Source organism: Haemorhous mexicanus, chromosome 28 (assembly GCF_027477595.1).
Source record: "Haemorhous mexicanus isolate bHaeMex1 chromosome 28, bHaeMex1.pri, whole genome shotgun sequence".
Taxonomy (NCBI): Eukaryota; Metazoa; Chordata; class Aves; order Passeriformes; family Fringillidae; genus Haemorhous; species Haemorhous mexicanus.
The window spans coordinates 3164807-3187917 of NC_082368.1; the positions used below are offsets into that span (position 1 = coordinate 3164807).

Consider the following 23111-nt stretch of genomic DNA (forward strand, 5'->3'; position numbering starts at 1 on the left):
GGGCAGGCCGGGACAGCGGGGCGGGACCGGGACGAGAGCGGGCCCGGCCGGGACAGCGGGCGGCAGGAGGGGATTGTTGGGCACCGAGCCTTTCCCAAGGCTATCGCCATGACAATACGAAGAAAGAGGAACAAAAGTGTTAAGCAAAAAGCTCTGGCCCTTGCTTGGCTTACAGAGCGGCGTGGCTCCTTTCACCCAGTGAAAGCTTTGTTTGGTCTTTATGACAAATGGGCAGTGTGTGTGTGTAGGAGAGACATTTTTGTGCTGTTCTTGTGAGCCAGCGAAGGCTTCCTGAAGATCAGGAAAGCCCTGTATCTCTCTCAAAGACGATAACAAGGCTGTCACCATGACAACATGAAGAAAGTTAAAAAATACGGACTTTGGCTGGCTCACAGAGGGACGTGGCTCCTTTTCACCTATTGAGAGTTTTGTTTCTTTCTCATGACCAACGGGCAGTGTATGTGTTTGTTAAGCAAAAATGTAAATATCCTGTAAAATGTAAAAAAATGTAAATATCCTGTAAAACTCTAAAGGCAACAACGTTGCTTTAATAAACGCCCCCTTTACAGCCTTCTGATCTGAGTCTTGGTGCTTGCAACGTTAAGTAAATGTAAATATCTCATAAAACTACGAAAGCAAGATGTTGCTTCAATAAATAAGTGTAAACAGCCTTCTGAGTGAGTCCTGGTGCTTTGTGCCGTGTGGGGACCTACAGCAACACCATCCCACCCCCCAGATCACCCAAAATAACATACAGAGGTCACATCTGCTCTATAGAATATATTATAAATTATATCATGCATCCATTAACAAAATATACAAAGCCAACAGAAATATATCTATCTTAAGCCTGAGCATACAGCATCTAAACTCTAGTAAAAAGTAACCTAGAGAGAACAGCATCTCACACTTGCCACTTCAACCCTCAATGAAGTGTTCCTCCTCAAATGCCTCAGTTTTGTACAGAACACATGAACATTCCAAGTACAAAGGTACACATGGTGAACATGGGTCCTGCTGGGCCTGACAGACCCCAGCACATAAAACCACATTATGCTTCAAAGTGTCATCAGCTTCTGCATTTCACCCCTGTCCTTCCTCCTCCTTGTCCTAGAGCTGGCATTAGTCAAAAGATACTCAGAACAACAAACCCAAGTTAAGGTGGAAAGTCACAGAAGGATCTTTACCTGGTCCACAGCACACAGTTGTACTGGTGTACAGAGAGATGGGAAACACTGCAAAATACTTCTACTGTATTTCAAAATAAACATTTAGGAGTATATCTTCCACAGTCTATAAAAATAGGTTTAAAACGAAAGTGGTATGATACATTTGTTTTCTTGGGCTATTTTAATGGTGTTTCATCTCTATGGGTACTAAAGTCTTTTAAAAAATTACTGCTAACCTGGCCAGCACAATACTGACACTGCTTCTGCTATGCTGTGACAAAACAGAATACTAGTTTGAAGCAGGAGTAATAGAAATATTTTAGAATCAATGGTCTCTTACTGCAGCAAGGAAAAAAATGTTTATTTGAAAGTAAGAACATAGCCAACACTGTCACCTGCTGAGGGACTGAACTCTGAGGAGTTCTCTGGATACCCCACTGCACAGCAGTGTCTGGTGCTCTTTTATGTCATTCTTCAGAATCAAACCTCTCAGCATATTTAGAAGGGAATTCTCAGATTTCCAAATTAAATAATGGGCATCTAAAAATCTTAGGAGAAAAATGAATTCTACAGATGTGGCTATGGAAACACAGGACCAGCTAAAACCATCAGAGGAGACTGGACATTTCAAAGTGCTTCAGTTAATGCATTTTTCAAACTCTCATGTAAAGTTATGTGATCCCTGCTTCAAGCATTCTTTCCATTCCTAAACATTACCAAAATCTGTACTCCAGTTCAGGTCTGGGCTCCTACACCTTCTTGCATTTTTTAATGTGGTATTAACAGAGTAAAATGTTTGCACTGTAGTGAAAAAAGGTAATGGTCAAGTTTTTTATATTTTTACAAAGAGCCTGTAAAGATTCCTAGAAAAGCCTTTCCTACCCTTACACTGAATTTTTAACAAAATATTTTATGTAGGTTATACTTCTGCTGTTAGAGACCTGGTGTGCACTATCATTACTGCTTCAATTGCTGGTGGAAATTTTCCTGCTTCATTCTGCTACTACAAACAACAACTTCACTGGTATTCATCACTTGAACAGTTCCACTTTCAGACTTCTCAAAAGTCTGAATTCAAGATGGCTTTCTTTTATGAGCAACTTCTTTTTCTTACAACAATTTATAAGATTTAAATTTGTCACTTTACTATCAGACATTGGAAAACCAATTACTAAATCCTCAAAAGAAACAAAGAAACTCCTAGTTTCAGGCATCTCTGGTAAATTAAGCAGGACTACATTTTACAGCAGCATTCTACACTGGTTTCTATTCCAAAGCTAATTAAGCCAACAAAAACTTTCCAGCTGCCTAAAAAAAAAAACCTATATACACAATAAAATGGGAAGTTCTCACCTGGGTACAAAGTTTAGTTCTAGATGATTCCCTGGTAAAAGGATCTGATCTGAAATTAGAGATTTAAAGACTACTCATTTAACTATAAGGTCTAAATAATAACTGAAATTCTGGTATCCATTTCAAGAGATGCCACAAGAGTTGTTAGACATTTCCATGAGGGTAAAAAGAAAAAGAAGTCAAATGCTCAAAGAGAAGCTGAAGTTTTAAGCCAAACCTCCAAAGAGAGAGCAGCTGAGGAGCAGCCTGCTACTCTGGCAAACTTTAATTAGAGTTTACTCAATGAAGATTATTCCTGTCTCCAGCAGGCAGGTTTAGCACCTACTGCACCAGTCTCTGTTACTGATCTGAAGCAATTCAGTCACCACTTCAATCATGTTGTTGTTGTGTTTCTTCAGCAGCCTCAAGTTTAACTGCCTGTCACAGAATCCCATCTCACACAGACTGGACAGCAGAGTGGCAGTCTGCTCTTCTGGAGCTGCAGGCTGCTGAAAACAGAAGACAGTAAGAGAAATTTAAAAAGCTAATTTATTTTTTGCCATTTGAACTAGGGGTCCTGTATTATGCTGGACTCAAACTGAGGCACAGAGGCTCTTCTGGCCCCATTTCAGCCATTTACAATCCCTTTCACTGCTCACTTACAAAGGTGAGCTACTACTTCACATGAGGCTACCAGAGACATGTTTTTATCCACATGGCATGGATTTTCCAGTCTGCTGACAGCAGCAAACCTCAAAGGGACACCATCAAAATTTTACATTAACTCCAATATAGAATACTGATACACTTAAAAAACCATTCACCTGTAAATTTGTCATTCTATGAAACTCAGACAGCACACAAAGACATTCACCTGCTCAATAATGGGTGGTCCAGCAAATAATGCTTTGTAGGCAGAAGCAGCAACTGACAAAGCTCCTTTCACGAGCTCTCCTGCAATGCTACTGCTTTGAGGGTACCTGAGAAGAGAGCAGGTGCTGCTTTAGGGTCAGTAAAGCCAAGGGTTTGTTTCAGGGAAATGCAAGTTGCTGCCTGTTGAGGCAAGGACTGCTGGAGACAACAGCCTGTGATCCAAGGGAATCAGCAGGGTTTGGGAAGTGAGCTATACAAGAAGCTCACTCCTTTTCCCTGACACCTTTTATTAAATTGTGGGTGCATGCTTTCCATGAAGGGACCCTTGTAAAGAGTTCAGTGTTCTCATCTACAAGAGAACAGACCTACATGAAAGCTGTGCACTGACACATCCATTCAGGGTACAGTAACTTCTATTTGTTTTCTATGAATACTTAAGTTACTTAATATTCTACTCAACATTTTGACTTACCTCTCCAGTCTCAGTATTTTAAGACTACTTTATAGCTAGCTTGTAAAATCCCCATTCTAAGAATCCTGAGATTTTCCAGAAAAAAAGCCCCACAGAATTTTAGAAGCATTCAACTTGAGCTCTTCATTAACTTTGGTTTGCCAGTTCTGCATCCTTTTGATTTGTGCTCAAGTAGAAACCAAGATCTTATGAAAACATATCATGTTTGCTTTAGGAAGGGAGGCCTCTCTCCAAATTATTGACTACATGAAATCTATAGGCCAGAGCTTTTTCCTAAGTGTCTAATTAAGGTGTTCTCAGTCTAAAACAGTGTTTGTGAAGTCAGAGCTCCAGCTTCATTACCTTGGGTATTCTGAGAACTTGGTGAGAAATGCAGAAGATCCTGGCCCATGATTATCTTCACCACTGGGTTCTGGAAGAGCAAGACAAAATGTCAACATGTCCAGCTAATGACAGTGAAGCTGGGAAAATGCAACACATACATAAACAGAAAAAAGTGTGTCTCAGTACAACAGTAATGTGGCATTTGCATTCTCTGAAAAATTCCTTTGCTCAGGATTTTTCTCCTGGCAAGCTGAGAAGCCTCAGAGAAAAAGGAAAACAATAATTATTTCATTTGCTGCTCCTGTGTTTTACTCTTTACCACAAAACCAATTATTTCTTTATTTGCAACTTCCATATAGCAGAGGTTCAACACCCAGAGAAAAATTAAAATCTTTACTTGGTAGATTTCTGTTCTCCTCAAGAGAAAGGAGACATAAATTCAATACTAGGCATAAGAAATAGGTGATACCAATAGTCTGCACCATTAAATATGCCAATACCTTCTCTTTGTATTTGATCATGAGGAGCAGAAGAGATATGCTCTGAAGCTGGTGTGTTTGGTTCTTGGAAGACAGAATTCTGAGGAGATGAAAGATTCCTGAGAACATAATGCAAAAACATCACTACTTTTATTCTACATGTATAAGTCATTATCAATAGAAAAATGAAAAATCTTCACATGCTCCCTTCTCTCCCTCTTCCACTCATTTAAATCAGTGAGCCCAACACACAGGGCCCAAAACAGGATCTATAAAGTTGCAGGATTTTAGAACATTTACCTCAGTATATGATAAAAATTTTGTTACAACAATTCCTGCTTGGGAAGTACCAGACCTTGCAGACTCTAGAGCAACACCAGCACATCACCATTTTGTTCCTGTCCCCAGATCATACCTTTGTGCCTGGGGTAGGCTGTCCACGGTAGCTGGGGTTAGGGGTACTGCAGCCAGTGTTTGGGAAGCTGTCAGGGTATCACTGACCCTCTGCATCTGTGGTTGGCTTCCCCCTTCTGGGATCTCTGCTCCTGTTTCAGGTTCTCCTGTCTTTTCTAAACCAGGCTGGGAAAGAGCTGAACTATACATGGAGTCACCCAAGGGCCGGCTGGTGTCGAAGCACTCGGGGAGAATAATGATATAGTCCTCTGAGGAAGCAGAGGAGCACTGACTCTGAACATCATCCTTATCATCCTCCTCTTCACCACCATTGCCAGCACCACTATGGGGGCTTGTGCTCTCATCAGACAGTGGAAGGTCCCCTAGGAGGGAAAAAGTGAGGTGTTAACCATTGTCCATTTGTGTGGACAACAGCAGAGACAGAACTGTCCCTGCTGTAAGAAAAAAGTATTTAGAAATAACTGTAAACCCCAGCTGCTGCCATTCATGATGGAATTTCCCCTGCTGTGGACAGAGTGTAGTGTGAAAGAGTAACAGATCTTAATGTTAAGCCTTTGCAAATATGCTGCTGGTATTAAGGCTCATCATAAAAACTGGAGTAAGAGCCATATAGAGAACTCAAACTGTAGTTTTCAGCTCCAAATTACACATGTAAGGAACAGTGCAGGCTGTGTGTACAAAACATGGAGGCACCAGTCATGTATAACGTATCAGCACTTATTTGAATACCCAACTGGAACCTTTTGGTCTCAATTTCACTTCTCTAAAAGGCAGCTGTTAAAGTAGCTCCCTGTTAAAGCACTGACACCAATTTTCTGATGTAATGATTCTCACAGCTGGGACAATCTAACAATTCTCATCTAATGAAGATCAATTTCCTAGAACAGTGTCAGATCCTCTTACACGTGATTTTTTTACAGCTTTATCTTCCATTCAAGCCCATTTTACTTACCACATGAATTTTCTGTCACTGGTTCTGACTGATGAATCTTCTCTTCCTTTTTGGGAGTGGAATTACTATTTATCAGAGGAGATTCTTCAGTTATTGTATTGCAGCTGAAGGTGTCTTGCAGTGTGTGTAAAGAATCTAATAAAACCAATCAGGAAAAACAATTAAATGGTATCAACCACCTGAGCTGAGCAATTTGTGTCTCATGTCTGACTGCAAAGAAGTCAAACCAGAGAAGGCAGCTAATGACAGAACTTACTCTGGAGGATTTTGGGGTTTTTTTGTGGGGGTTTGTGGTCAGGTGCAGCATCCAGGGTCAGAGATCTAATCACAGTTTCACAGACAAACTGAGTCCCACTCATATCTTCTTCCCCTTCCTCCTGGTTCAATGCATGTTCAGCTTTCACCTTCACCACAGAAGAGTCCATAGAAAGGCAGGCTTCTGCCATTCCTTGGAAAGGGAAACATAACAGATTTTGCCACCACAACAAAGATATGTAACTATAAGAAGAATTTTTTAGACTAGCCACAGCTAATATTGATTCTGTGTGTTAGTTCTTTCTAAAAATTGAAGGATTTTTGAATTCAGCTCAAGTCGAACACAAAAGTGATTGAGAAGTAAGGGGAGCACACCAGGAGTGTTTGGAGTATAACCTAGTCTATAAAGGGTAGATTGTTAATTCTCCCAACAATTCTAGTGGTCAGACAAATCAAAATAAGCATTGAAAGACTTTATACAAGGGCATGCAGTAACAGGACAGCAGGGAATGACTTCAACATAGAGGAGGGTATATTTAGATTAGATACTAGGCAGAAATTCTTCCTTTTGAGGGTGGTGAGGCCCTGGCACAGGGTGCCCAGAGAAGCTGTGGCTGCCCCTGGATCCCTGGAAGTGTCCAAGGCCAGGCTGGACAGGGCTTGGATCAGCCTGGGACAGGGGAAGCTGTCCCTGCTCATGGCAGGGGGGTGGAACTGAATCATCTTTAAAGTCCCTTCCAACCCAAACCATTCTGTGATTCCAGGATTTCCATTTCCAACCTATGTATATATATATTATGCTCCAACCTCTATAATCACTACTGTAGTGTCAGATTCCAGGTTGATGAGCCAAACAACCTGTATTTTTTTTTTTCCCAAAGAAGGGGAAGACAGTAGTTAGAATTCCTTTTAGACATCAGGTTTGGTGACTACAGAGAAGTGACAATATCCTCCCTTCACCCCCAAGCTCCTCAGGACTGCAGCTTACCAGGCACTAGTTTAAATCCACTCCCCTCGTTCTCCTCCTCTATCTGACCTAAGCCAGGTTTCTCCAGCAAGGGGCTGTCACGTGGCAAAGGGGACATGCATGGAGTCATGTCTGGAAAACACAGGGAGCAAAGACAATTGGCACTAAAGGAGAAGGAGCCTCCATAGGTAACATTTGTTAAAGTTATTCTTTTTAAGGGACATTCTTTCAAGACTGAAGAAACTTAGTTATTTTGAAAGATAATCTGGTGAAATAAACAACTAGCTTTGCATTACTCTGCCACTGGCTGTGCAAAGAAAATGGCAGCATTCCTCAACATCTGGAATGTTACATTCCTGGGGACATGAAGGTGAAAAGAAGCCAAGCTTTACACAAAGGATAGCTGTCTGTGCTCAAGGGAGCAGCCAGAGCACAGGAGCCTTACCAACAGGAGTATTGTGTGGCACCCGCTCCAATTCCTGCACAATATTAATGTCCAACAGCTCAAAGGACAGCAAATCCTACAGGGAAAACACACAGAGCTTCCATGAGCAAACTCTGAAAGTGAATCACATCTGCACTTGGCAGCACAGATCCCATGATGTACAAACAACACTTTGTTCCTCAACACAATCTCAGGGGCAGTTTTCCCACAACATATATTTACATCATTGAATATGGTGCACAAACTAGGGCAGCAAGGGGCAAAGCTAAGAATTCTCTTGTCAGGGCCAGAGAAAGACTCAATGCTGACTCTTTTTTGAGAATCTTAATTTGTCCTACACATCCCTTCCACATAGTGACAGTGCCTAATACCAGTTTGAGAAAACAGCTCTGCTATATAAAATGCAATATACTCTTTCTGAAAATAGAGAGGCCATTTTTAGAGCTCAGAAGTTTTATCCTTGTGATGTCTGCCTATCTAGACATCAAACCCAAGGTGGTTTGCTTTATATCTACCTGAATTTTAGCACTTTACCTGTGCAGTAAGGAGATCAACAGATGGGATATAAAATTCTCTCTCACTTGGCAGATTTTTGATCTTTAAAGGAACAGCTGGCAGAGATATTTCAGTCTGCTCTGCAATTTCACCTGTTAGTTGAGCATCTGTTTCTGTCTCTAAGGAAGCATCCTGCAAAAAAAAAAAAAAACAGAAGCCCCTTAGCCACAGTAAATAAAACATGACATGAAATCTAAAGCCTGAGTTTTGTGCAAACACACAAGTAATTCGAAAGAAATTTAAATCAACTCATTACAGAGCCAAAAGGACAAGACCTAACAAAGAGAAATGCTGCAGTGTTTCACTTCAAAGGAGACAAATAGCTGCAACAGACTGACAGTTGTTCTTTTTGACAGGCAAGACACCAGCTACTTTAGAACTTAGAAATGCAATCTATATTGTGTTTCTTTCCTATTAAAAATAACATTTAAAAGCAAACAGCTAAAAGAATCCCCTTGAATAGTTAGTTAGGAATATTATGCCAAATAATACCCAATGCTCCTTCTCCTAGGCAATTCTGAGCTGCCCCAAATACCAGGAGAGTGACTTGCCTGTTTGGTTCTGGAAGCTCTACTCTTCTGACAGGAGTCAGAATCCTTCCAATCACTTTCTACATAGTCAGCAGCTGGAGAGGGATCCACAACAATACTGCACCAGATCCTTGGCCCAAACTGTTCCCCTCTGTGTGACAGTCTCCAGTGAGAAGTGTAAGTCCCTTCTATGTTGGGAGCTACAAACTCAACTGAAACAGTTCCTACTTGTCCAGATGGAAGGGATGGCACAATCACATCTTTTTTCTCAGCAGATGCCAAGGTCAGATTACCCCACATAAGTTTCAACTGAAATATACAACAGAAAAAGCCAAAAGTTAACTTCTCAAGCTTCTCTGCAAAGTGTGGGCAGAAGGAAGCAGAGTTGCTCTGCTGAAAGGCCTTGTAGGTACCAGGCATGGAGAAGACAGGCTGCTAGTACACATCCCACATTCACCACTATCAACACAAAGGCAGCCACTCCCAGAACAAAGGGCTTTGGAGGTCAGAAAAGCAACAGAGCAGTTGAAAACAGGGTCAAACTGCACCATTATAACATGGGGGACATACATATTATTAATGGGAAACACCTTCAGTGATGGTGCTCTGAATCCCTTCCTTCCTATAGCCTACACTTGTAAAGAGTACCTACACAGCTTACTGCCCCAGAATTCCCAGCTGAATTCAACAGGCCAAAGGAAATCTTAAACAGGTCCTAACAGAGAATTCACCTACAAATGTTATCTACCAGAATGATTTTAGTGTGTAGAAGGAGAGCAAAGGCAAGATACCTTGGTGTCTGAGCTCCATTCCACATTGCCAGTATTTTTCATTCGCCAGTGTTTGATAAACTTTGTTCCTGGTTTCAAGTGAGTACCATCAGGCAAATTCTCATCCACAAACACTGCACTAAGTGTTGGGACAATTGCTTGGAAGGGTTGATTAGGACTCCTGGGATTGGAGAGAGGAAACAAAAAAAAAAAAAAAAAAAAAACCACACCAAAATTGAAGTTCAGCTGCTGATTGATGTTAATTTGGCTTTTAAATGCCCTAAATGGAAGGGATGAATTAAAGAAACACTCTATACAAGTTTTACACTGAACATTCATAAACTCTAAGGGAGTTGAAATGCAGAGCAGTGCCTGCAAAGGCTGCTGTCTAATGAACCTCAGCTAAAGAGCACATAAAAAGCCCAGAAAAAACAGTGAATATAAATATACAGAATGTACTTGACTTTATGCAGACATACTTAATAAAGCAGCAAGATACAGACTTTTTTAAAAGTGGCAGTAAATGTTAATTTACTCTGTATGAGCATGCATGTGTATGTATAATCCTAGGCACTCCCCTTCCTCCTAAATCTACATAAATCACTAAGTTTCTGGGAATAATCATCAGCCACTTTTTTTTTTTTTTTTAAACCTTTCTCCTACTCTCCTCCCAATTAAAAACACTCTACCTTGCAAATCACATTTGGACAAAATTCTCACCCAGTCAAATGACAAATCACCCTTCAAATGAGCAATTCCATAACCTTCCTCCAGTTACTTTAACTTGGTCTTATAACAAAAGGTCAGACAGCACAACTACCAGCTGCTCAGTTAACAACAAGCCTTACAGGAAGGTATTAGGCTGGACACTCTCAGATTTCAGAGCAGGTGAGCCATTTGTTTCCAACACATGGATAGAGTTCCACAGATGAATTTTCCTGTGCAATTTCAGCTGCTTTTTGAGCTCTCGGACCTCTGCTTTTCGCTGCTTCTTCTCTGCTCGCAATCTTTGCTTCTCTGCCTTCAGAAATCTTTTGTCCATCTGTTTCTGGAGCCTGCAAAGCAATTAACACACCTTATTACATTAAACTGATCAGAATTGATCTTTAGCCAACACAGTCTTAGTCTCAAGGGAGCCCTTCAAGAAATGTCCCATGCTTCTAGACTGGATACCAAATGATTTTAAAAGAACATCCTCACAGTTGCTTGTGGAACTAAGTTGAATGATCTCTGAAAGAACAAAAAAAGGCAGACACAGAATGCTCAAAGAAAAACTAAGTTCTCAAAGTTTACTACCCAAAAAGTCTGTCTTTTCTACTTTGTTGTTAAAAACACTAAGATTTATGACTTATGCCCTTTGTAAGTATGTAGCTATTTTTAGTTATGACAAAATTTGAGTACCATTTCCATTTCTTGTTATCTCTAAAATAAAAGCTGAATCTCAACCCCAACACAGGTGTTTCCTTGCAATCAGAACAAGCTTGCCAGGCACTGCCAGGTGCCAGCACTTACCTGACTTGCTCCAGAGTGGCAGGCAGGCGTGGGGAGAGCTCTGCCAGGCTGTAATTGTCAGCCACACAGGGGATGGGTCTGCGCAGCTTTAACAGCACGTGGTTTGGATCATGTGCATATGTTCCTGCCTCACACTCCTCACAGATATTGTAGGCTGGACAAAGGCTGCAAAGCAGAAAAGACAAAGTTATCAAGAGGCAAAGGATTTCTGCAGAGAAACAACTTTCACTGTAAGCAGTTCCCAAGTGACAGCAGCTGGATGTCTCACTTATAGATCAGTATTTGGAGCCATGTGGAACACCTACATGATTATCTCTCAACACAGTTCCCACTTCTTTGAACACACATTGAAAAATGTTGATGCTTCCTTAAGCACAAGTGATTAACATTTTTGCTATGAAGGGCAGAACATTTTATCAAAATCCAGTGCCAGAAATAGCACCATACTTATGACAATACAGAGGCTAAGTCAACAAGCATTCAGGGATGCAAAGCAGATTGCTCCTCCAGGAACAGGGCTGATAAAAACCAGACTGTCATCTCCTGCCAGCAAAGAAAAAAAAAAAAAAAAAAAAAATCGAAAGAAAAACTCCTGTTGGCATTTCATCCACTGCTTCTGCCTAGCCCCAAAATGCTGATCTTTACAGCAGTTGCCTCATTCAAATAAAACTCTCACTTTTAGCACCTTACTTCAGACATTCATCAAAATCTATTTCATATTATTAGACAGACAAGAGTGCAATCACTAAAAAAAAGTATGACCTGCCTTAGTCTCACTGACTCAGAACCAAACAAACAACTACTACAGACCAGTGGTTCTAAGTTTTGCTTTTTTGTTCAGTTAACCAAACAAAACCTCTTCTGTTACAATTATTGCATCTTATTACTGCAGATAAGGTAAAGAGTCATTGAGAACACAGCCATAAATTCTCTGAACTGTGTTCATTGAGAACACAGAGTTATAAAGTTCTCTCACTTTAACAATCACCTTTTCTCAAAATAGTATTCATCTTGCTTTTATGCAGATAAAATCTAGCGACCACAGGAGAGAACATCAGATGTTAGTGAGATGTAATAGACATTCTGAAATGTCTAGCAGGCTGTAGATCAGGAACCTAGAACTAACCCCAAGACAGTTTTTCTCACTCACAAGCTGTGTCTGTCAGGTTCCCCACACTCCCAGCACTGAAATGTCCAGCAGGCTGCAGACTGGGAACCTAGCAGTATATCAGCCCAAGACAGTTTCTCACTCACTCACAGGCTGTGCATGTCAGCATGTCAGGTTCCCACCCTCCCAGCTCCCAGCACACTGTACCTGCACTGAAATGTCCAGCAGGCTGCAGATTAGGAACCTACAAGTATCTAACCCCAAGAGAGCTTCTCTCTCTCTCTCACTCCCAGGCTGTGCCTGGCAGGTTCCCCACACTCCCAGCACTGAGATGCCCAGCAGGCTGCACATCAGGAATCTAGCAGTATCTAACCCCAAGGGAGTTTCTCTCACTCACAGGCTGTGTGTGGCAGGTTCCCCACACTCCCAGCACTGAGATGCCCAGCAGGCTGCAGATTAGGAACCTAGCAGTATCTAACCCCAAGGGAGTTTCTCTCACTCCCAGGCTGTGCCTGGCAGGTTCCCCACCCTCCCAGCACTGAGATGTCCAGCAGGCTGCACATTGGGAGCCTAGCAGTATCTAACCCCAAGGGAGTTTCTCTCACTCCCAGGCTGTGCCTGGCAGGTTCCCCACACTCCCAGCACTGAGATGCCCAGCAGGCTGCACATCAGGAACCTAGCAGTATCTAACCCCAAGAGAGTTTCTCTCACTCCCAGGCTGTGCCTGGCAGGTTCCCCACACTCCCAGCACTGAGATGCCCAGCAGGCTGCACATTGGGAGCCTAGCAGTATCTAACCCCAAGAGAGTCTCTCTGTCTCTCACTGCCAGGCTGGTCCCCACCCTCCCAGCCCCCTGTACCTGCACTGGTAGCGGACCCCGACGATGCGGGCCTGGCAGCTGCAGCAGGAGATGAGCCAGTCACACTGGCTGCTGCTCCCCACGGGGCTCTCTGAAGGTGCAGGTGCTGCTGGAAATGAGCTCTCACAAAAATCTGCAGGCTGACTGCAGTGAACAAGCTTCTCATACAGCTTCTGCTCCAGCCTCTCAACAGTCTCCTTAACTACTTGTTCCCTGAACTGGAAAGAAATTAAAGCAGTCGTGAATGAGACCCACCTACTAACTTTGAAATGTTGAGTTACATTGTCACAAGTCTCCCAGTCTGTCAGTAGCCATTGACTACTTCAGAATCATTTCCCCTAACCCCAGCACATCTTCATAAACTTATGACAATACATAATATATATAACATATATTATAATATAATTATAATATTATTATATATCATAATATTGCCATATGTATGATATAATATATATAATATGATAATATATAAAATATATCAACAAATACCACATTCCTCAGAGAGGACTTTTATTTTAGAAAACACCAACCCAGAGCTTTCAAGAAGGCAAGTTAAAAATCCCATATTTGTGCTTACAATATTGTTTTTCTTCCATAAGCTTACACGAAGGGAAGGAGACTCACCTCCAAAACAATTACCACAACTCCCAAACCCCTCTCTTAATGGTCTCTTTACCATTAAGTTCTGATTTGCTCATCAGTGATGTTTTAAACATAACCATGAACTTCCCCTATTTTTAGTATAAAAAGGTGGCAAAGGAAAGGAGACTCTAGAGAAAAAAGCTTAAAGATAAATGCACATAGTTTCAAGAATTTGCTAGCTCATTAATTCTTTGCAGTGATATCAAACTGCTTCTCAGTGATGTTTATTAGCTGTTCAAAACAAATTAACACCCATATCTTAACTGTAGCTTATTGTCCATGGCTTCCTGGAAGCATTTTCTCAAAGTGAACAGTCAAGGAAAGTAAGGTCATCAAATGCTCTGCTTTCCATCACAGGAACCAAAAGTATTGCCCTGCTGAAACTGGGCAATCAAGAGCCAAGAGGAGCAGCACTGTCCATGCCCTCCCACAATGAGAGGTCTGGAATTCCTATGGCTGCCTGCAGTGCCACAAGGATTCTGTTATGGGAGCTACCTAACACTGCACTCAAACGAAATCAAATGCACAAACCAAACACTCCACTTTCCACAAGTGGTATGGATCAAGTTTATGGTTTGGGGGGTTTTAAGGTATCCCTTGCAGACTTAGTTTGACATCTAGTTCTCATTAAGATCCTGTCACAAGTGCTGATGGCAAGAGTGTTCAGATGTCTAGAGAGATCACAAAGATCCCTTCCAACAACAAAAAAACCTTTAAGTATTTAAGTATATAAAAACTTGCAAGACAATACACTTACTGTTTCCAAGTAGCTAGTAAACCATTCTGGAGGATTTTCATTTGTGCTTTCTGCTCTGGTCTGATTTAACTTTTGCTGGGGAAAAAAAAAAAACAAACAACAAAACAAACAAAAAATATGCAAAGTTAAAAAAAAAAACTCAACACAGCAAGTTAACTGCTGGAATAGCTTTTAGTGTCTTTACAGAAAAATATTTAAGTAGCCACTGACATTTTCCTGAAACATTTCTGCCTCATTAGCATTTGAGTATAATTACACACCAAAGAAATCAAGTCAGGCAGAAGTTACCAGATGGCAATGAGGGCTTCAGGACATGAACTGCTCTGGTTATCAGAACACTTCAGAATGGTCAACATGAAAGCACTGGCATTTCTAAAGACAGCATCAAATTATCCTCTTGAAAACATTCAAACTATTTGGTGAGCTTCAACAGGTGCAGGGAACTGAAAACAGAGACCAACTTCTGAACTCAGTTTTTATATATGGCTAAAGAGGACAATCAGTCTACAAAGGAAATTACATTTATTAATTCTTTGTTTGAATGCAGCTCAGCTTCTTACCTGAATGGTCAGCTCCTTGTCATTTTTTAATTCTTCCTCTAATCCCTGAGCTAGCATGGAATGATGCAAAAGTGGTTTCTTCTCATCTTTAGGAAGCTTTTCTGTCAGATTTTTTTCATGCAGTTGCAAAGCACGAGAAGAGTTCTTTTCATAGGCATTCATCTGAAGCTGATTTCCTTGTTTTACTGCAATCTAAATAAACACAACACACATATACCATGTTTTCCACTTAAAATCAGCATACAGAATCTGTAAAAATACAGTATTACACTACACTGGAGAGTTTGGCAAAAGAGTGGGGAAAGACTAACAGACACAAAAAGAAAAACTGAGGGATGCCAAGGTAGAGTCAGCTGATATTCTACTGCTGAAAGTTATTAATATACTTATTAGAAAAGTTTATTAAAAGCCAAAGGATAATCATGCAAATATTCTACTGGAATTTTTCAGCCCACAATAAAGTGTTCCTAGGAGGCAGTAATCAATAGATTCTGTCCAGGAATTTATTTTGAAATTATCAGATTTGAAATTCAAACCATGAGTAAAAAGTTGTGAGAGACTAAATAATGTGAAACAGAAATGTAAACAAATGCAATTCTTATTTTGTCCAACTGCTCATAAAGTAGCTAAGCATTGACTCTAATAAGTTTTAATTATGTACTCTGCAGCAGAGTCCACGTGGCAAGATTTTTGAAGGGTTTCACTAAAGCCAAATATTTCCAAATATGGGATTGCTGTTGAAGGGCTTGAGAAATTCAGTCCTTTAACCAACCCACTGCTGCTCAGGGTCCTGAATCCCAACTCCTATTCAACTAACTTATAAAAACAAAGACCAACCAGAATAGCAAAAAAATAAATGTAATAAGACATTCAAGCTTCTGCCCAAAGCTAGAAAACAGCTATTCTGATTCCCTAGGCCAGGTAATGCCATTTTTTTTTCTCAGCTACACCAGTTTTAATTGGAGAAGGATGAATACACTGGAAAAAGTCAAAGAGCACATTTACCTTCAGAGCTTCTTCATATTCCTCTAAAGAAAAATAGAAAGAAGTGTGAATGGCCCCTATCTCACACAACAGATGTAAGTTTATCACACAATATTTAGAAACCCTTACATGACAAGGGGCCTCCCTTACCTTCTATAAATTCTCTTAAATTAGTGCTAGAAATGGTATACACAGCAACAAGCACACATTTTCACAGGTAAGAGCTACAGCATTCCACTTATTTAGTAACTTTCAATTTGATCCTATGGATCAAGAATTCTTTCCTTTGGGAAGAATTTGCTGCCAAATCAGATATAAAACACAAAAATCAAAAAGCAAGCATTCTTCACTGCATCTTCAAAAACCACAAGCAACAGCTGGGGTCTCATTCTTGATTTCACCTCAGTGAAGCAGCAGCTCACCTTTGCTGTTCACAGACACCTGCAAAGAGAATTAACAGTGAGCAAGAGGCACAGACACATTTTTGCAGTTCTCTTAAAATTAACACACTTCAGAATAAACATACTTTTACTCACAGTTTCTAAAGCATCAGCCCTTCAGCTGTTTGTTATTGCCATGTTTAATCATTACCCAAAGCTGTGGTGCTTTGCAGCAGCCCATGTTTGTTACTGGACTGGCACAGGAGGCAGCTCTGGCACTGGTGGCAGCCAGAACAAGCTGCTCTCCTCAGAAAGTCACTGCCTGTACCCCAGGCTCACTGCACAACTCCAGAGCTTGGCCCCACTTGCTTTAAATGCCCAGTTAAGTGTTTCAAAAGACCAATTAAGTGTTTCATAAGCCCATTCTTCTATTAATTATCAATTCTGCATATAGAAGTTCCTAACACAAGAAGCTATTTAATCCCCACAGCATCACAGGATTCTGAACAATGTTTGCTCAGTATTTCAGAAAAAGCTTTCATAGATGTATTTAAATATTTCTATATTATACAGGCTGGAAAATAAGGGGAGAATCATTCTCTGAAAGGTTGTTGGAAGCTTCTTGACATTCGCCCTTAGGGAAAAAAGTAAGAACAAGAACCCCATCTCATTTAGCAGAGCTATAATCCAAGCAGTGGAACACTGTGTTTGCAAAAGGTCATTCTGTGTGAGAGTTACATTCCCCTCTGAATCTCTAGATAAACAAAAATAATATGAAAGGGTGAGACTGTGCCAGGCAGGAAGTTACTCAACAAGGACAACCAGAAGTAACCAATTTGTTTTCTGAGTCAGTAATCTGCTTGGAGATTACAGCAATTGCATAAAGCAAGCAGAGGATTTGAGCACACCACATCACTGAGGCAAACCTGTGCTAATGACAGGGGACCTACATTTCCAGAGGAAGGAGCCTAGAGTGAAGAGACAGGGCTTTACCACAGCTAAAACCACAAATAGTCACAACTACCTGTCACAGACATATTTTCTGAAAAATCCTTTCGCCAGGATCTTTTCTCCTGAGAAGCTCAGAAGTTTCAGCTTCTCCATGTTTTGCTGCTTTGGAATGTGATTTGGAGAATTGTTTACCCAGCATGTGAAATTGTTTTTACTTGGTGACCAATGACAGCCACCTGTGTCAAGGCTGTCAGCAGTCACAAGATTTTATTATCATTCCTTTCCTTTCAAGCCTTCTGATGAAATCCTTTCTTCTACTCTTTTAGTATAGTTTTAATATATCATTTTCTTTTAATATAATATAGATCATAAAATAATAAATCAGCCTTCTGAAACATGGAGTTAAGATTCTCATCTCTTCCCTCATCCTGGGACCCCTGTGAACACCACCATAACTACCTTATAAAAACTTGAAAAATAAAAAAAGTTTAAAAATACAAAAGTTCCTAATGGAAACATTCCTCCCTCAGAGCACAGAGAACCACTGGGTGTTTCAATAGGGTGGGGAAAAGAAAGGCAGTAGCTTCTAAAAAAAGTATTTTAAAATATGTATGCTGCATTAAGAGTAAAATCACAAAACTATCAGCTATTTTCTTATTAAAGGGGCAAACATCCTCCCACCCTGATCTGCATAAAAGACTCTCCTGAAGGACCCACTACCAACCATCAGGAGGCAGAAAATTCCTGCCAGCAGCCATTTTTCAGCTTATTGGGAGGGTGGGGTGGCAGGTATTTTACCTCATCATTATCCTCATCAATGTACTTGATCTGAATGTTGTCCAGGTCAAATGAAACTTTAACCTGTAATGAGAAAAAAGAACACAAAACCATAGTGAGGCAGGACCTCAGTTAATAATGATTATTAATTGGGAATAACACGAAAACCCTTCTATCCCTCCCTTCAGTTTCTCAGTGGAAGCAAATACTGTTTTACCAAATCCATTCCTCTGGAGCTGAACTCTTCCGAGTGCCTTCCCCCCAAGCTTTACTGACTTTCCCTAATGAAAAGAACAAAAACATCCTTTTCCTCTTGCACCTTGCCAGGTTAATGTTTACTCCAAAATAAATAACAAACACCTCCCCATTCTAAGAGGACAAGCTCAGGGTTAACAAACTCAGTCATTGTAAACACTGCAGAATATGAAGGCAAAGGCAAACAATCCCTAAACTCTTTTTTTTACATTAAAAAGCACCTGGGAGACAGCTCACAAAGGTGATCAGCCTTTTTCAGCCCATCAAAATTCAGAGAATAAAGCTGAGCAGGTATTTTACATCTTACATTAGGAAGGCAGAATGAGCAGCAAAAAAGAGACCATGAAATGAAAGAAGTTGTCTCCACATGCTGAGCCTTTGAGCTCCTGTATGTTTTTGCACCAGGTTCCTACAAAAACTGCATTTTTCTGTCTTGGTGTCTGCTAAGGAAGGCAGGAGCCTCCCTTGAAATGGAAAATGCAAACCCCCTCCTTCTGAATTATTATCATGTTTAATTAAGGGGCTCTCAGCACAGATATGGGAATAGGAATAGCAGGTCACTTTTGTAGCAGGTTCCTACAGAAGCTGTATTTATATCAACAGAAACTCTCTGAAACAACTGACACATGTCCTGCTAGGCCAGACCTAACAGAACAGCAGCAGCCTCAGGCAAGAGCGGCTGCCTGGGGAGTGACACAGCCCCACCGGGACACAGGGACACACAGACACATGGACACAGCCCCACCGGGGCACAGGGACACACAGACACAGGGACACACAGACACACAGACACAGCCCCACTGGGGGCACAGGGACACACGGACACAGCCCCACTGGGGCACAGGGACACACAGACACAGAGACACACAGACACAGCCCCACTGGGGGCACAGGGACACACGGACACAGCCCCACTGGGGCACAGGGACACACGGACACAGCCCCACTGGGGCACAGGGACACACGGACACAGGGACACACAGACACAGCCCCACTGGGGGCACAGGGACACACAGACACAGGGACACACAGACACAGCCCCACTGGGGCACAGGGACACACAGACACAGCCCCACTGGGGCACAGGGACACACAGACACAGCCCCACTGGGGGCACAGGGACACACAGACACACAGACACAGCCCCACTGGGGCACAGGGACACACAGACACACAGACACACAGACACAGCCCCACTGGGGCACAGGGACACACAGACACAGCCCCACTGGGGCACAGGGACACACAGACACAGCCCCACTGGGGGCACAGGGACACACAGACACACAGACACAGCCCCACTGGGGCACAGGGACACACAGACACACAGACACATGGACACAGCCCCACCGGGGCACAGGGACACACGGACACACAGACACAGCCCCACTGGGGCACAGGGACACACAGACACAGGGACACACAGACACAGCCCCACTGGGGGCACAGGGACACACAGACACAGCCCCACCGGGGCACAGGGACACACAGACACAGGGACACACAGACACAGCCCCACTGGGGCACAGGGACACACAGACACAGCCCCACTGGGGCACAGGGACACACAGACACACGGACACACAGACACAGCCCCACTGGGGCACAGGGACACACAGACACAGCCCCACTGGGGGCACAGGGACACACGGACACAGGGACACACAGACACAGCCCCACTGGGGCACAGGGACACACAGACACAGCCCCACTGGGGCACAGGGACACACAGACACAGGGACACACAGACACAGCCCCACTGGGGCACAGGGACACACAGACACAGCCCCACTGGGGCACAGGGACACACAGACACACGGACACACAGACACAGCCCCACTGGGGCACAGGGACACACAGACACAGCCCCACTGGGGCACAGGGACACACAGACACAGGGACACACAGACACAGCCCCACTGGGGCACAGGGACACACAGACACAGCCCCACTGGGGCACAGGGACACACAGACACAGCCCCACTGGGGCACAGGGACACACGGACACAGGGACACACAGACACAGCCCCACTGGGGCACAGGGACACACAGACACACAGACACAGCCCCACTGGGGCACAGGGACACACAGACACAGCCCCACTGGGGCACAGGGACACACAGACACAGCCCCACTGGGGCACAGGGACACACGGACACAGGGACACACAGACACAGCCCCACTGGGGCACAGGGACACACGGACACATGGACACACAGACACAGCCCCACTGGGGCACAGGGACACACGGACACACAGACACAGCCCCACTGGGGCACAGGGACACACAGACACATGGACACACAGACACAGCCCCACTGGGGCACAGGGACACACGGACACAGCCCCACTGGGGGCACAGGGACACACAGACACAGCCCCACTGGGGGCACAGGGACACACGGACACATGGACACACAGACACAGCCCCACTGGGGCACAGGGACACACAGACACAGCCCCACTGGGGCACAGGGACACACGGACACAGCCCCACTGGGGCACAGGGACACACGGACACAGGGACACAGCCCCACTGGGGGCACAGGGACACACAGACACAGCCCCACTGGGGGCACAGGGACACATTCTGCTCCAGGCAGGCTCTTCCAGCACCCCATCCCAGATTCTCTGAGTGCAGTGACAGAACCAACTTGTTTTGTTGGAAGAAGCCGTGCTCTGAACTTCCATGGTCTGGAACCACAGACTGCTCCCCTAAACTCAGGGCAGAACAAGAGCTCACCTTATCCCTTATAAACACCAAACACACTGAAAAAAAGATCAAAACATAACAAGGACACAAGTTTAACTGCCTTGAAATAGTAATTCCCACAACAGAGACACCCCCCTGGCTGTACCTCAGGGAAACACTGTAATAGAACACCACACCTTGAACAAACACACCCTGCTCTCAGAATACCTCAGATTAAGGGCAGCACAGTGCTTACACAGTAATCTGCTTCCAGCTTTGATGCAAGCAGGGCTCTGACCAGCTCAGACATTCCTGCAGCTCTACTTGCACTAAGGATTTTCAGACTGAACCTCTCAGTGCCTCCTTCAGAGGAATGAAATACAGCAAGGGAAGGTGATGCAGTTTAAGCTTTTGAGCAATTCATAAAGCAAAACCCTCCTGCACATGTACTGCCAGAAAAAGAGCTGAAAGACAGAAAATAACACAGCAACAAGATCTCTTCAGATGTCTTTGAAAGCAAGCTAAAAAAACCAGAACAGTTGTGTGGAAGAGGTTTTACAGCAACTTCTGTGAGCCAGAGAGAAGTTTGAGAAGAGGATCCATAATTACCCTTGAAAGAATTTCCTACCAAGGTCGTTGACATAGAAACCAAGAAAGAAAGAAGGAGAAATACGAGAAACCTGAACTGCCAATTCCAATGAGCACTTTGTTTGTCTCTGGTGACCAATGAGTAAAGTGTAAACTTATGAACTTTGTAAGATTGTACAAAAAGCATGCAGGCTGTAATAAAAACAATTTAAAGCCTTCTAAGTGTGTTGCTTTTTGTTGTCTCCTTCTCAACTACGACACAGTTGACACAGACCTAAATAATAATAATAATATCGTTCGTTTCATCATAGCCAAGGGAATCCTCACAACAATTTCACCCTAAACCAATCCAGGAATTGTCACTAAACAGCCCTGAAAACAAGCAGCCAAACAAACTCTGAGCCATACCAAGAGCAGGATACACAGACCTGCCCACGCAGGCACGGCCCAGCCAGAGCCTGCTCTACCCAAACTAGCACACACAAAGCTCTGGCAATCAAGGGACCAAACCAAAGTCTATTCGTGACTCAGTATCCCAAAGAGCACAGACGAACCTTTAGAAAAGAACAGACGCGTGTTACTTCACTAGACGTACTTCAATAAGAACAGGAAATAATAGACTAGAATACTTTACAGAGGGATACAGAGCTAAACCTGAGGAAAAGGGCAGAGAGCACAGCTAGGACCAGCTGCTCACACAGAAAAAAAAAGAGCCCTTGAGAATGTTTTTCAAACCAGGCCGTTCACGCCAATCTAAGCACACAGCAGAAGTGAACTACGCTATTTAGGGAAAAATAAAAAAAAAGACCGCAGCCCTATGAACCAGCAGTTCTAAGAGCCTGTGAAATAGAGGACACGGCTTCGGAAAGCGCGGTCAGAGACTCTGGACCCTCAAAGTCTCGCCGGCCCGGCCGGCGCCTCACCGGGCCGGCTCCCGGCGGCTGCGGCCCCCCCGCCCCGCCTCCCGCGGCCAGCCCGCGCTCACCATGGCCTCCACATCGGCCCACGTCGTGTGCGCCGGGTCGAACACGAGGAAGGAGCGGGTGTCACCGCGGCAGGTGACGCGCAGGGTGACCCGCGGCTCCATTGCGCGCTCCCGCGGGGCCGGGGCCGGCGGCGCCAGCCCTCCCGACAGGCACAACATGGCGGCCCGAGGGCGGCCCGCCCCGCGCCCGCTGCAGTCGGCTATTGGCGGAGCCTCCTGTCACTCATCCAGTCCTCCGCTATGATTGGTCGGGGCGGAGCCACAGCAGTCGCGAAACAACAACAATAAACACAGCCGGGCGCGCTCGCGCGCACCGCGGCCACGCACGTCCGGCAACTGCGCCGCGGCAGCGCCTGCGCACGCCTGATCACGTGGCCGGGAAGGCCAATCAGCTGCCAACCAGAGCCAATCAGAGCCAAGCAGGCCGGCTCGGCCCCGCCCCTCCGAGGGGAAGGAGCCCGTCAGGGGGCGCTGCAGGGGCACGCGCCGTCTCCGCGGCCCCGGATTGGCTGCGCGCGGC

The 23111-nt window shown here is 43.9% G+C and overlaps 1 protein-coding gene across 6 annotated transcripts; it reads right to left on the reverse strand.

Moving 5' to 3' along the window:
- Positions 1-765: 765 nt before the first annotated feature.
- Positions 766-22777, reverse strand: NBR1 (NBR1 autophagy cargo receptor). 6 transcript variants are annotated; one of them, XM_059868998.1, is made up of 21 exons: positions 22592-22777; positions 18092-18154; positions 16385-16403; positions 15984-16006; positions 14979-15170; positions 14419-14493; positions 13017-13234; positions 11050-11214; positions 10386-10592; positions 9559-9718; positions 8789-9076; positions 8217-8369; positions 7683-7758; positions 7259-7369; positions 6272-6463; positions 6016-6150; positions 5065-5425; positions 4671-4768; positions 4189-4258; positions 3376-3481; positions 766-3007 (listed from the first exon to the last, which is right to left on the reverse strand). In XM_059868998.1, exons 1-21 carry the CDS (start codon positions 22748-22750, stop codon positions 2837-2839), a joined length of 3042 nt encoding a protein of 1013 aa, XP_059724981.1. In that variant the 5' UTR covers positions 22751-22777; the 3' UTR covers positions 766-2836. The 6 variants fall into 6 exon arrangements, with proteins under 6 accessions (XP_059724981.1, XP_059724979.1, XP_059724982.1 ...); XM_059868996.1 differs by having other exon boundaries at positions 766-3010; XM_059868999.1 differs by lacking the exon at positions 22592-22777 and adding an exon at positions 18288-18311 and having other exon boundaries at positions 766-3010.
- Positions 22778-23111: the final 334 nt, after the last annotated feature.